Raw genomic sequence first — 12,870 nt, forward strand, 5'->3', positions numbered from 1 at the left:
GGGGCGGGGCCTGTCGGGGGGCTGGGCTGGGGGGGTCCCGGGGGGGCCCCGGGGCCAGGCTGCGGGGTGGGGGGGGGCAGAGCCTTCCCGACCCGGCCTCCGGCCTCCGGCCTCCCAGCGAGGCCGCTTCCCGCGCGCTGGGGGCCGCGGGCCGAGCCGCCGCCTCTGCCCCGCCCCCGGCCGGGAGCGTCTCTCGGGCGGCGCCGCGGGGCCGGGAGCGGTCGGAGCGAGGGGGCAGCCGGAGCCGGGGGAGCCGGGGGAGGGGTCCTCAGGGGCCGGGGGGGAGCCTGGCGTGGGGGGAAGGTTTCAAGGGGCGGGGGTGAGCCCGGGGGGGGAGAGTTTCAAGGGGCAGTCCCGGGGGGGAGGAGGGGTCCCCAGGGGCCGGGGGGGAGCCCGGGGGGGGAGGGTTTCAAGGGGCAGGGGGGAGCCCGGGGGGAGGAGGGGTCCCCAGGGGCCGGGGGGCAGCCCGGGGGGAGGAGGGGTCCCCAGGGGCCGGGGGGAGCCCGGGGGGAGGAGGGGTCCCCAGGGGCCGGGGGGCAGCCCGGGGGGAGGAGGGGTCCCCAGGGGCCGGGGGGAGCCCGGGGGGAGGAGGGGTCCCCAGGGGCGGGGGGGAGGGGGGGAGGGGTCCCCAGGGGCCGGGGGGGAGCCCGGGGGGAGGAGGGGTCCCCAGGGGCCGGGGGGAGCCCGGGGGGGGAGGGGTCCCCAGGGGCAGGGGGGAGCCCGGGGGGGGGAGGGGTCCCCAGGGGCAGGGGGGAGCCCGGGGGGGGAGGGGTCCTCAGGGGCAGGGGGGAGCCCGGGGGGGGAGGGGTCCTCAGGGGCAGGGGGGAGCCCGGGGGGGGAGGGGTCCCCAGGGGCAGGGGGGAGCCCGGGGGGGGGGATTAGCCAGGGCAGGGAGGGTCCCGGGAGGGTTTGGTGGGAGCCGGCCCCTCCGGCACGGGGCACAGCGGGCAGAGAGCAGGGCTGTGCAGGGCGAGCAGGGCGGCGACATCTGTGGCCCCTTTGTGCCATGGCAGGGTCAGGCCATGGCTCTGGTAGCCCCCCCGCCCCATCCCCTCGGTACCGGTACCTGGACCTGCTCTTCGCCCTGCTGGGCACTGCTGCCTTCTTGGTAGACCTGGTCGCTGATCTGTGGGTGGCCGCCAGCTACATGCAGGCTGGGCACTGTCTCTGGGGGGGGCTGGTGCTGGCGCTGTTGGGCCTCTCCTCCCTGGCCATGCAGTGCTTCAGCTGGGCCTGGTACCGGACGGACAACGTCGAACTGGAACTTCCCAGTGGCCGCTGCCTGGCTGCGCTGCACCTCCTCCAGCTGGGCTATCTCTACAGGTAAGGAGGCTGCCCAGTAACTCCCCCTCTGCTGAGATCTTGCAGCCCAGGGCCACCTGTCCTCACCCTGACCTCAGCTGGAGAGGGGTCCAGGAGGTCCCTGCAGGCCCTGCGGCTGAGCGTTATAATTTACAAATAAAAACTACACTACACTGCAGTCAGTAACCGAAGGGTTAAAATATCACAGAGTGGCTGTAATTATCCCCCTACCAGCTGTTACAAACCCAGGAAATTCAGGGTTAAGGTTCAACTGGAATCCAAAGAGCAGGGGTCTGGAAGTGCGCAGTCAAGGCCCCTGTATTCGTGCCGGGAACAGTGAGGCCCCTCAGTCATTCTTAGTGCACGGTCGGGTTGTGCTCCCGGGTCCCAGATGAAGCTGATTTTGAAAGACAATGTAATTTTTTTCATTTCCCCTCCTTGGTGCCCCTCCATTATACAAACAGTAACTTGCTGGCCAGGGACTCATTTGGTGGGCGGCAGGGCTTGGCTGGGGTGGGGCAGCTGCAGTAGGTGACCGCATGAGGAAACGTCAGAACTGTGCAACTCCCTGGTGCTAACGCATACGAAACAGTGCGTGGTTTTGTCTTTGTTCCCAGCGTGCACAAGGAGGCCAGGTCTGCAGTAAGGCTTGGTCTACGCTGCCAACTTATACTGGTATAACGACGTCCCTCAGGGTATGGCTCTCCCGCGCCCGAGAGCGACCTCGCCCTCAGTGTGGCTAGTGCTTTCGAGGGAAGAGCCTCTCCTCTTGCCATAGTCACCGGCTCTGGGACAGGGGGCATTCCTGTGCCAGTGGGGAAAGCTCGCCTCGGTGTCTTCACCCTGCGCTGTTGCAGCACTTAGGTGTAGACAGGCCCATATGCTTCTGCTGGCGTAGCAGCGTCCGTCAGAGGTGGATTTGTTTGCAGCGTTGCTGTCCCGGCAAATCCCCGAGTAGAGACATGGCTGGAAGCGCGTCAGCCAGCATGGGTGACTTCGCTTGTGCAACGGGTCTCAGCAGAAGCTCTACCTCCAGGAGGGGGGTTTGCCCGTCCAGCAGCACCGGTGCAGTTGTATTAGCAAACCTTTTCTGCTGTTACGAGTGTGAGACACGCTCAGCTGCCTCAGGCCTCGCCCGCGCGGCCTCCGGTCTGGGGCTGGCTGCACGGCACAGTCCAGCGGCAAGCACGGAGAGCCATGGGTCAGCTAACCTGGTTGTTGACGCTCTGCTGTTTTCTGGTGCAGAGGAGACCTAAGCTACTGCAGCTGCCTTGTCAGTTCCAGCCATTTCCCCTAAAACGTCCCACCTTTTCCACCTGGGTTTTCCCTGCTGGGAGTAGTAGCACCAGGAAGGCTAGTGTAGACAGGACTCAGAGGCCACCATCCCGTTGCCTAGACCTGCTTAGGTGTTCTGCTGGCAGCCCCCACGCACGCGTTGAGAAAAGGCTGATGCAGACAGCCTCAGTGCTGCGCCGGGCTCACGGGGGCCTGTCCCTCTCCAGCACCGCCTCTGGAAGTGCCCCATGTTCTTCTCGGGGTGGAGGGTTTCATTCATTCTCTGCCCAGGGCACAGAAACAAACTGCTGAAGCTCCCAGGGTTTCCTGCACACTGGGGCTGTGTTTCAGGCTGCCACTGGAAGGTTCAGTATCTTGTGTGTAAAAAGCAATGTCATTTCCTGCATTTGAACCTATGGTTGTTAAAACTGGGCAGACTGTTTGCTGTTCACCACTTGAGCTGATTGCCCGGGGTTGTGCTTTGTTCAGCTCGGACAAGGAAAGTAAGTCACTTTCTCTTTTGGTTCTGGTCTGCTTCTAGTGGATTTCAGGTCAGTCTGTGGAGTGCTCCGTGCTGCAGTGTTTGGGTTGCAAATACTGCAGGGGAATGTTAAACTCAAACCAAAAGTCATTTTTACTGGAACTGGGGGAAAAATGACCCCCTGGATTTCTTTTTTTTTGATGGTGGATTATTAATACAGCCTAAACTTTGGGCGTAAAGTGACTTGACAGGTGAGTGGGAGATCTCAGCCTGTCAAACACAGCCCAAAGCGCCCAAATGAGTGACACTCTGAAGTTATTCATGCAGGAAATGTAACCTGATTTGGGACCCTGGTGTCAGCATACGCTCTGCATCATCCATATGATGAATGCTGACTGGTGACATAGATAGGTGTCCGTGAGAGAAGTCAGGGCAAGGCAGGTACTAGGGATTCACATGAGATCTCCCTTGATGTGAAGGGCATGAATGAGTGTCCCATTCACTTTGACCCGCACGGATTTAGAGCTGTCTTGAGGGGCAGGCTGGCTCTGGAATCCCACGGACAGCCAGAGCTGTATTTGTGGCATAGAGGTGCTGCCCTGGTGTAGAGCAGCCTCTCATGGCAGGGCCGTGATGTCTGCGCAGGTGTCTCCGTGTGCTGAGAGCGGGCTGGCGAGCATGCAGGGTGGAGACTGCACAGGAGCGAGACTACGCTGTCTTCCTGTCCCACGACATCAGCATGCTGCGCCTCTTTGAGACCTTCCTGGAGGGCACCCCCCAGCTCACGCTTGTGCTCTCCATCGTTCTGCATACAAACAAGTTGGAGCCTTTCCAGGGTGAGTGGCACAGCTCCTGGGCGTGGTGGGGGCAGGGCACGGCACGGCACGGGGTATTCCTTATCACAGAGCCACCTGGTGAGGAGTGGGTGAGTGAGATAAGGGAACGATCCCCTGAGCTGCTTCAGCTCCAGCCTCTAAGGGATATGAGAGCTGGGCCTCGTTCTGGAGCCCGTCGGTCAGACTGGGGAGGTGCTGGTTCTCCCTGGTTGACCCCTCCTGCCCACAGTGTCTTGTGGTCCCAGCCCTGGGGGATTTCTCGCTAGCACATTAGCTCAGAGCTGGGGTTGGGCGTTGTGCAGTGCAGGGCTCCAGTTAGAGCTGCCCAGTGTAGCGGGGAGATGAATCCCTAGAGGCTCGGTGCCGTCTGAGTGCACTGGCTCTGCGCCCAGGACACCCTCTGGCCAGACTCTGCAGGGTTGGGATGCGGTATGCTGCAAGGAAGGGGGTTCCGGCTGCTGGGAGACCGGACCGTTGCCTAGTCGCAAGTGTTTCCCCTTTGTGCTGATGTGCCCATCTCAGACGCTGCAAAGCAGCTTGCTGAGAAGAGGGGAGGGGTTGGGATTTTGGTGCCCATGGGGAGGGATCCTCTCTGGGAGGTGGCAGAACACTCTGAACAAGGGGGGGCAAAAGCAAGGCCCTGCATTGAGCCCAGAGCTTGCTTCAGCCGGGAAAGGGATGTGTTGGGACCACAGAGCTGTGTGCTTAGCCAGGTGCAGGCATGGCACTCCCTGCATCTGGGCACGTGGGGTGGGCACCGGGGCAGTGCCCTCGGAGATCGATTGGCTCTCAGAGCTTCCCAGTGGGACACAAAACTGGGCCAACCCTGAGCCCCCCGCTCAGCTGAGGGCCAGATGCTATTCCATTGACTCCAGCGGGTCAGGATTACACCCCCCCCCCCTTTAGTGCTTAGCTGCAGGGGGCGGCACAGACCAGGTTAATGGGAGGAGCTTGGTCCAGTCCCCCCCTCCAGGCTGGGCTGCCTCAGTCAGGAAGTAGCAGGGTGCCTCCGGCCTTAACCTCAGGCCCGGTCCTGTGGCTACACCCCACTCAGTCCTAAATGGCAATGGCTGAGTCACCTCCCAGCCCCACGGTGTCCCGCCTCCCCTGGCTGTTGGCATCCAGGCCAAGGAGGGCTTCCCCTGAGCCCTGCAGTTCTCCTCTGGTGCTGCCCCGTGGGGGTGGGGCACTCCCGTTCCAGGCATCTCACAGGGAGCAGGGCATGGAATAAGGGCTGGCCTGTGGCCAGGCACTTCCTAAGCATTTCTGGGGCTCCCTGAAGCAGGAAGTGGCATGTTTCAGCGCAGGCCTATGGGGTGAGTGAGCGAGGGAGGTGTGCAAGGGAACGTGAGAGCAGCTGTGACACAGAGCCCTCTGGCTGGGGGGCCCTTGAGAGCCGTGGGCTTTGTTCGTTGATCCAGGGTCTGGTTGCAGTGATGCCTCGTTGGGGTGAAGCCGGCACCTCTTCCTGCCGGTCACTGGTGCCCAGGGCCTGAGCTGTTGCCTGATGCACCATGCAGCTGCCCCCACTGCCTGTGGTCCCCGGTGATCCTTTCTCCCGCTGTTGTCATAGGGCTCGGGATTTTCACTGCCTCCCTATGCGTGGCGTGGTCGCTGCTGGATTATCACCAGTCCCTCCGCTGCTTCCTCTTGGACAAGCATGAGCTGGGCCCGCTCTCCTCCACCATCTACTTCCTGTGGAACTTCCTCCTCATCTGCCCCCGCGTCCTGGCAGTCGCGCTCTTCGCCACGCTCTTCCCGTGCTACGTCGGCCTGCACTTCCTGGGCATCTGGGCTGCAATGCTCCTCTGGGTCTGGCTGCAGGGCACTGACTTCATGGAGTGCCCCAGGTGGGAGTGGTTCTACAGGGCCACGGTGGCCGTGATTCTATATTTCTGCTGGTTCAACGTGTCCAAGGGGCAGACGCGGCAGCGCAGCACGATCTATCATGGCTTCATCCTGGTGGACAGCGTGCTCCTCGCTGGCTCCTGGCTCTGGCACAATGCCCCTCTGCATGAGCGCTCTTTTCTGCTCCCTGTGCTTCTCGCTGCCCTGGTCTGCTTCGTGCTCGGGCTGCTGCTGAGAATCGCCTACTACAAATGGTTCCACCCCACGCTGCAGGTCCAGTGCCAGGCAAGCTATGATGAAGTAGACACTGCAGAAGGACTAGCCGGTTTCCGAGCTGGCCCAGTGCCGGCCCCTGTGAACAGACGGATGTACCAGCTGTCCCAGAACCACTTCTTGGTCTCTTTGCAGGCCGGGTGAAACTGGGGGAATGGGGACCTGGACAACGTGCCTCTCTGAGCGCAGCTGTCCCTGCTCCAGGCAGAGGGATTTACACCTCAGGGATCTGTGCTGCGGGATCCCAGGCCGGACCTGGCTCCAGCCATCTCGGTGCCTGCAGTGTGTTCCCAGGGACTGGGCACCACACCTCTGGAATGGGCAGCTGTCGCAGGGAGAGGAGATTGGAGCGAGCTAGGCGGGCTGAGGGCACTGGCATGTAGGGCCCAACAGCTGGCATCCAGCACGGGCAGCTGTGAAGCCTGTTCTGGTCTGGCACTCTTCTAATGGGATAGGCACTGCAGCGAGTGTCATGGGAGAACCCACTGTAAGAGTGCTGGACGCATTAACCCTTTATCGTTGGGCCCCTGGCCCAGGATCCGCTCTATTACAGGAACTTCCCACTTGTTCCTGCTGGTTGCTGTGGCCTCCCGGCTTCTGCTCTGCACATTGCCCTGTTCAGCCCCATCCCCATTTCCCTGCCAGGCTCTCCACTGCTCTGTTTCAACAGAGTTCAATGGGAAACCGTGTGCTCTGTTCTTGGCAGGACCTGCCAGGTTTTCCATTTGTCTGGAATTTCTCTGCACCTGTGTTTTGTTGCTAATTTCAAAGCTTCCCTGTAGTAGTGGGTGACCGACGGCACCACACTGGGCGAGGCTTGGAGCCTCTAGGGATGACTTGGCCACTGCAGGGGGTGTTAGTTTGTTGACGTTTATAAAGGGAAGGGTATAAATATATGGTGTTATAATAATGTGCCTTCGACAGAGACCTAGTCTCTAGCTCCGCACTTTCAGGAGGGAACAGCAGCATGTTCCTGTTGGAGAGATGGGGGTAAGCATGTGAAGAATTCAGGGCGGTGGAGGGGAGGTGAATGGTGTGGAGGATTCAGGAGGGTGGGGGGGCAATGGTGTGGAGCGTTCGGGGGTGGGAGGGAACGGCGTGGAGCAGTGGTTTTCAAACGGCAGGTCGCGGCATGGAAGGCGCTGGGTCGCAGCGGCTCCAGTCAGCACCGCAGCCTGGGCCGTTAGAAGTCTGGTTGGCGGCGCTGCCCGGCTAAGGCAGGCTAGTCCCTGTCTGCTCTGACCCCGCGCTGCGCCCTGGAAGGGGCCAGCAGCAGGTCCTGCTCCGGGTGGGGTCGTCGGGCTCCGCACGCTGCCCCTGCCCTGAGCACCAGCTCCGCACTCCCACTGCCCCAGCCCAGAGCCCCCTCCTACACCCCGAGCCCCGCAGCCCTCTGCCCCGGCCCAGAGCCCCCTCCTACACCCCGAGCCCCGCAGCCCTCTGCCCTGGCCCAGAGCCCCCTCGCACACCCCGCAGCCCTCTGCCCCGGCCCAGAGCCCCCTCCTACACCCCGAGCCCCGCAGCCCTCTGCCCCAGCCCAGAGCCCCCTCCTACACCCCGCAGCCCTCTGCCCCGGCCCGGAGCCCCCTCGCACACCCTGAGCCCCGCAGCCCTCTGCCCTGGCCCGGAGCCCCCTCGCACACCCCGAGCTCCGCAGCCCTCTGCCCCGGCCCGGAGCCCCCTCGCACACCCCGAGCCCCGCAGCCCTCTGCCCCGGCCCGGAGCCCCCTCGCACACCCCGAGCCCCGCAGCCCTCTGCCCCGGCCCGGAGCCCCCTCGCACACCCCGAGCCCCGCAGCCCTCTGCCCCGGCCCGGAGCCCCCTCGCACACCCCGAGCCCCGCAGCCCTCTGCCCCGGCCCGGAGCCCCCTCGCACACCCCGAGCTCCGCAGCCCTCTGCCCCGGCCCGGAGCCCCCTCGCACACCCCGAGCCCCGCAGCCCTCTGCCCCGGCCCGGAGCCCCCTCGCACACCCCGAGCCCCGCAGCCCTCTGCCCCGGCCCGGAGCCCCCTCGCACACCCCGAGCCCCGCAGCCCTCTGCCCCGGCCCGGAGCCCCCTCGCACACCCCGAGCCCCGCAGCCCTCTGCCCCGGCCCGGAGCCCCCTCGCACACCCCGAGCCCCGCAGCCCTCTGCCCCGGCCCGGAGCCCCCTCGCACACCCCGAGCCCCGCAGCCCTCTGCCCCGGCCCGGAGCCCCCTCGCACACCCCGAGCCCCGCAGCCCTCTGCCCCGGCCCGGAGCCCCCTCGCACACCCCGAGCCCCGCAGCCCTCTGCCCCGGCCCGGAGCCCCCTCGCACACCCCGAGCTCCGCAGTCCTCTGCCCCGGCCCGGAGCCCCCTCGCACACCCCGAGCTCCGCAGTCCTCTGCCCCGGCCCGGAGCCCCCTCGCACACCCCGAGCTCCGCAGTCCTCTGCCCCGGCCCGGAGCCCCCTCGCACACCCCGAGCTCCGCAGTCCTCTGCCCCGGCCCGGAGCCCCCTCGCACACCCCGAGCTCCGCAGTCCTCTGCCCCGGCCCGGAGCCCCCTCGCACACCCCGAGCTCCGCAGTCCTCTGCCCCGGCCCGGAGCCCCCTCGCACACCCCGAGCCCCGCAGCCCTCTGCCCCGGCCCGGAGCCCCCTCGCACACCCCGAGCTCCGCAGTCCTCTGCCCCGGCCCGGAGCCCCCTCCTACACCCTGAGCCCCGCAGCCCTCTCAGAGCCCTCTCCCACACCCTGAACTCCGCAGCCCTCTGCCGCAGCCCTCTGCCCCAGCTCTGCTGGGTCATGGGCAACAACAATTTCCTTCAGCTGGGTCTCCAGAAAAAAAGTTTGAGAACCACTGGTGTGGAGAATGGTGGGGTGGGGGGAGGGGAATGGCTTGGAGAATTCGGGGGATGGGGGGTGAATGCTCTGAGCTGAGTAAACCTTTTGCTCTTTTTCAAAACAAAGTTAAAATGTTGAAGTTTTTCCAGTGTTGGTTCTTTGTTGCAAAGATAATTGGTGTGTTCCTGCATGAATCCCAGCCCCGATCGTGGCCCCTTTCCCCCCCCAGCCCTCTGCCCTGGCCCTTTGCTCACCCTCTGCTCATCTTGGTGGGGTAGTGAGGAGTTGCTTTCCCAGCATTAGGAAATAGCTGCTGGAAGTCAAGAGCTTGGTGTGGGAGTTGTCACGCTTGTTTCCTGCAGGGACCCACACACTGGCTGTGGTTGGCCCTGGTGGGAGCGGGGCTGCTGATTGATTGCAGTTTCCAGTGTGGTGTAGCTAAGTTGCTTAGTTTCCAGTTTGTGGGAAGCATCTGAGCCTGGCCTCCTGCCATTTCTTGGCCTGGCTCTTGGGGCTTTAGGCACTTTCCAAGGTGCCCAGCTGGAGAGGTGTGTTTCCGTGTAACAGTCCTAAAGCTGCCCCAGCTGGGCAGGAGAGGGGCTGAGGTTTGTGGCGGGCGAGTATCAGCCCTGGCACTGGGTTTGGCTGGATGGCCAGCTCTGCAGGACCCTGGGCCTCAGTCCACCCCCTCCCTTCCCTCCAGCACCAGGGCAGGAGTCTGGGAGCATGCAGGCCTTGCCTAAGGTCAGGAGCTGCACTGGTTGATTCAGCTTCCAAGATGCTCCAAAATCCCATCACAACTGGCTGCTCTTGGCTTAGCATCAGTCACTCCCTTCCCACTGATGCTGGACTGCTGAGAGCCAGTTAGGTATTGCAGGGGTTAAAGGTGGCAGCTTCAGGAGGCCCAGGCCTGCCTGTGAGAGACAAGAACCCTCCAGCTGCACAGGAAGGGTGTATCCAAGCCTGGCAGGGCCAAGGGGCCCAGCTCTCGCTGACGGGCCCTTCCCATCTCTGTTTCCATGAGCGCCCAGTGTCCTTTAAGAGGGGATTGGGGATGGGCCATGTTCCAGTATTGGCCAGGGTTAGCAAGGCCCTGCAGACACCTCCTCCTGACCTCTCTGAATTTATTGTTAGAAGTTCTCAGCAGAAAGTGTCGGCACTGGGTGGAGTACCCAGCAGCTTGGTAAAGCCCAACTGCACAGGCCCTTGTGTAATTTTCAGAACAAAATAATGACCCCCCCCTCCCCCCCAGGCACCAATAAATCTGCTGCACGGCACCTTCCCATCGGGGCCACGCTGCTGTGTGACTGGAGCTGCTCTTAGTGTGCTCAGAGCCGAGCTGACAGCCGCCCTACGTGCTCTTCAAGCACAGTCTGTTAGACGAATGGCCACTAGGCCAGGCCTAGCGCAGGCCAACACAGGACTGGGCTGGGCCAGGCCACCACTGGGCTTCTTCTGTTTGTACAGCACCAATCGTGATAAAAAGGATTGGGCCCATAATGCTTTGTGCTCCCCAAGCACCCTGGAACACCAGCCAGAATCCAGTAGTGCAGACCCAGGGCTGGCCTGTAAATGCAGACTGGGATCAGGCCCTATGGAAACCTGGCTTCCACAGTGAGGCCATTCACAAGGGAAACGAGTTGCAGTTTCAGGGTGAGGGGACAGTTGTCCTTATCACATCTCACGGGCTGCCGGCTTTGTGTCAGGGCTGTTCTGCACTGAACTTCAGCTTGAAACATCCTTCCCATTGCGGATTTAACAGGCTGCGTAGAGCAGCTCCCAGCAGGATTTGATGCCTTAGAGACTTGGGCTCCTGAACAAGACAGGTGAGCAGGTCCCTGGGGCATGCATCAGCAAGCTGGGAGGGACCCCACATGTGGAGATGGCAGGGTCCCCCAGGGCCATTCCCACACAGCCCGCAGGGAAGGAGAATGCAGTCCCAGCAATTTAGGTGATGGGCCAGGAGCATCAGCGTGTGGGGCTCTGCCTGGCCTCAGCCCATTGGGGAGAGCCCACTGCTGGTGAGTCGGGAAGAGGAATGACAGCTCTGGACTCTGGGGAGGATGTAGGAGGTGGCTGAGTGAGGGAGGGAGTGGTAGGGGAGACCAGGACCTGTCCAGATGTAGTTTAAGGTAACTCCAGCAGAAGGCAGCAGGTGATTTCTCTGCGCCAGCTCTAAGAAAGATACAGCCAACAAACCACTGTTTAGTACCATCTCCCTTGGGCACCAGCCATTCAGTGGCCAGGGCCTCTGCCCTAAACAAGATGCTCCAGGCCTAGCCAGAGCCAAACTCTTTCTGCCCTCTAGCCCTTTCCTCCCAGCCAGGCCTGTGCTGGGGCCAGGGTGGCTCTAGTTCCTGACCCCCCCAGGAGCAGAGAGGATACGTTCTAGGATCTGACTGGGGCCCTGGCTCCTACACCCCTCATGCTCTGCCTAATGTCTCTGCTGTGGTCCCTGCATGTTCATCAAGGCCTTCCACATCCCTGGGATGGAACCTGGGGCAAGGCCCAGAGCTCAGGAACAGCAGCAGAGATGGGACCCTCTCGCTGCTGGAGGGCTTTCCAGCCAGCTGCGAAAGGTCAGCACCAGCTGAAACAATGGGGTGGGAGGGAGCTGGGGGCCAGGATGGTCGACTTATCAGTGCCACCTGCCCCTTATGCCCAAGCACTACAGGATAACCCTGAGCGCCCACCCCTAGTAGCCACCCATCTGGTGACACGGGGGACTGTTGGAAATCAGATCAAAAGCTTTCCCAACAGCCTCAACCCTATCCCCACCCCTGCCAATCTCACACCACCCCAAGAGGTGGGGCATAGAGCTGCGGGCCTACACATGAGATGTGCCTTGTGAGGCAAAGGGAGGGAACCCTTTCCCCCACATGGCCCATACGGGTGAAACATCCCCTCCACCTGGGGGGACTTTCCCCACCCACCCTGCATGGCCCATGGTATTTCCACACCATCCTTCAGGCCCACGTGTGGGAGAGGAGTGGAGGCGTTGCCCTGTTATTCACAGGAGAGATGGGGTGCTGCCTTTGGCTGTGGAGTAATTTGTTTCCTCACCTCCTGTGAGAATGGCTGAGAGTTGCTAAAGCCCTAGAAGGTGGGCAAGAGTCAGGCAGACACACAGAAGGGGTTTTTCCCCAGGCAGCGCTCAAGAGGGCTGGAGCATCTTGTGTCACTGCCAGGTAGCTGCAGCCCAAAGCACATGACTGGGAAAACATCATGAACTGACAGACTAGGCCCCCCCAGCTGGGGATGTGGCACCCTTTTCAGGGGGGTAACTGCACACTAGACTGGGACGAGTACTGCTCCCAGCTGGCCTGTGCAAAGCAGGGTGGATTGATTTAAGTTATTGATTTTAGTCAACTTCTCCATTTGTACTTCTGCACCTTCCTTTAGAAAATGACTGTCTCATTAAGTGAGATGAACATGTTGATTTACAACCACATAGAGCCTTGACACAAGATTTTGAACACTTTTGCTACCTCGGAGAGTTCACTACAACAATATACATTTATGTAAGCAATATACAGCTTAATATTTTCAGATTCTTAACTGTACATTTTTAGTAGATTAGAAAATGGTGAATGATATATTGCTATTTACTAGATAACTTTTTGCTCATTAGGATGGTAACTGGAATTTAAACAAACAAAACAATAAAATTTATTTTTATTAAACAAAGCTACCTTAAAAGTTATGTTTTGATAAGACATGTATGTAAAACACGTTTCACATTTATAACAATGATTTATCAGAGAGAGGGGATTAACTGTGGTCAGTGAATTAAACTGATTATTTCAGATGTTCTGTTAATTAGTCTAAAACTTTGCCGCCTTTGGAATTTACATGGAAAGCAGGTCAAGTTATTTTCAATAAAGAAAGCATGTTATAAACAGGTGCAAGAGAACCAGACAGAGTAAAGCAAAAAGGCCATTCTGATATAATCCAGAACCTGTTGAAATTATGCTAGTTAAAAACAGATTATGGGGCCAGAAGTTAATGTACCAAAATTGGTGTGCCTTGCATCTTTTCGGTGCATTGTT

General features: G+C 61.0%; 1 protein-coding gene across 1 annotated transcript; it reads left to right on the plus strand.

The window, feature by feature from the left end:
• The first annotated feature begins 874 nt into the window (after positions 1 to 874).
• XKR8 (XK related 8) lies at positions 875 to 11,400 on the plus strand. Its single transcript, XM_073317494.2, has 3 exons — positions 875 to 1,323; positions 3,704 to 3,894; positions 5,468 to 11,400. Exons 1-3 carry the CDS (start codon positions 1,007 to 1,009, stop codon positions 6,157 to 6,159), a joined length of 1,200 nt encoding a protein of 399 aa, XP_073173595.2. The 5' UTR covers positions 875 to 1,006; the 3' UTR covers positions 6,160 to 11,400.
• The last annotated feature ends 1,470 nt before the right edge of the window (positions 11,401 to 12,870 follow it).

The sequence above is a fragment of the Lepidochelys kempii genome, chromosome 19, assembly GCF_965140285.1.
Source record: "Lepidochelys kempii isolate rLepKem1 chromosome 19, rLepKem1.hap1, whole genome shotgun sequence".
Lineage (NCBI taxonomy): Eukaryota > Metazoa > Chordata > Testudines > Cheloniidae > Lepidochelys > Lepidochelys kempii.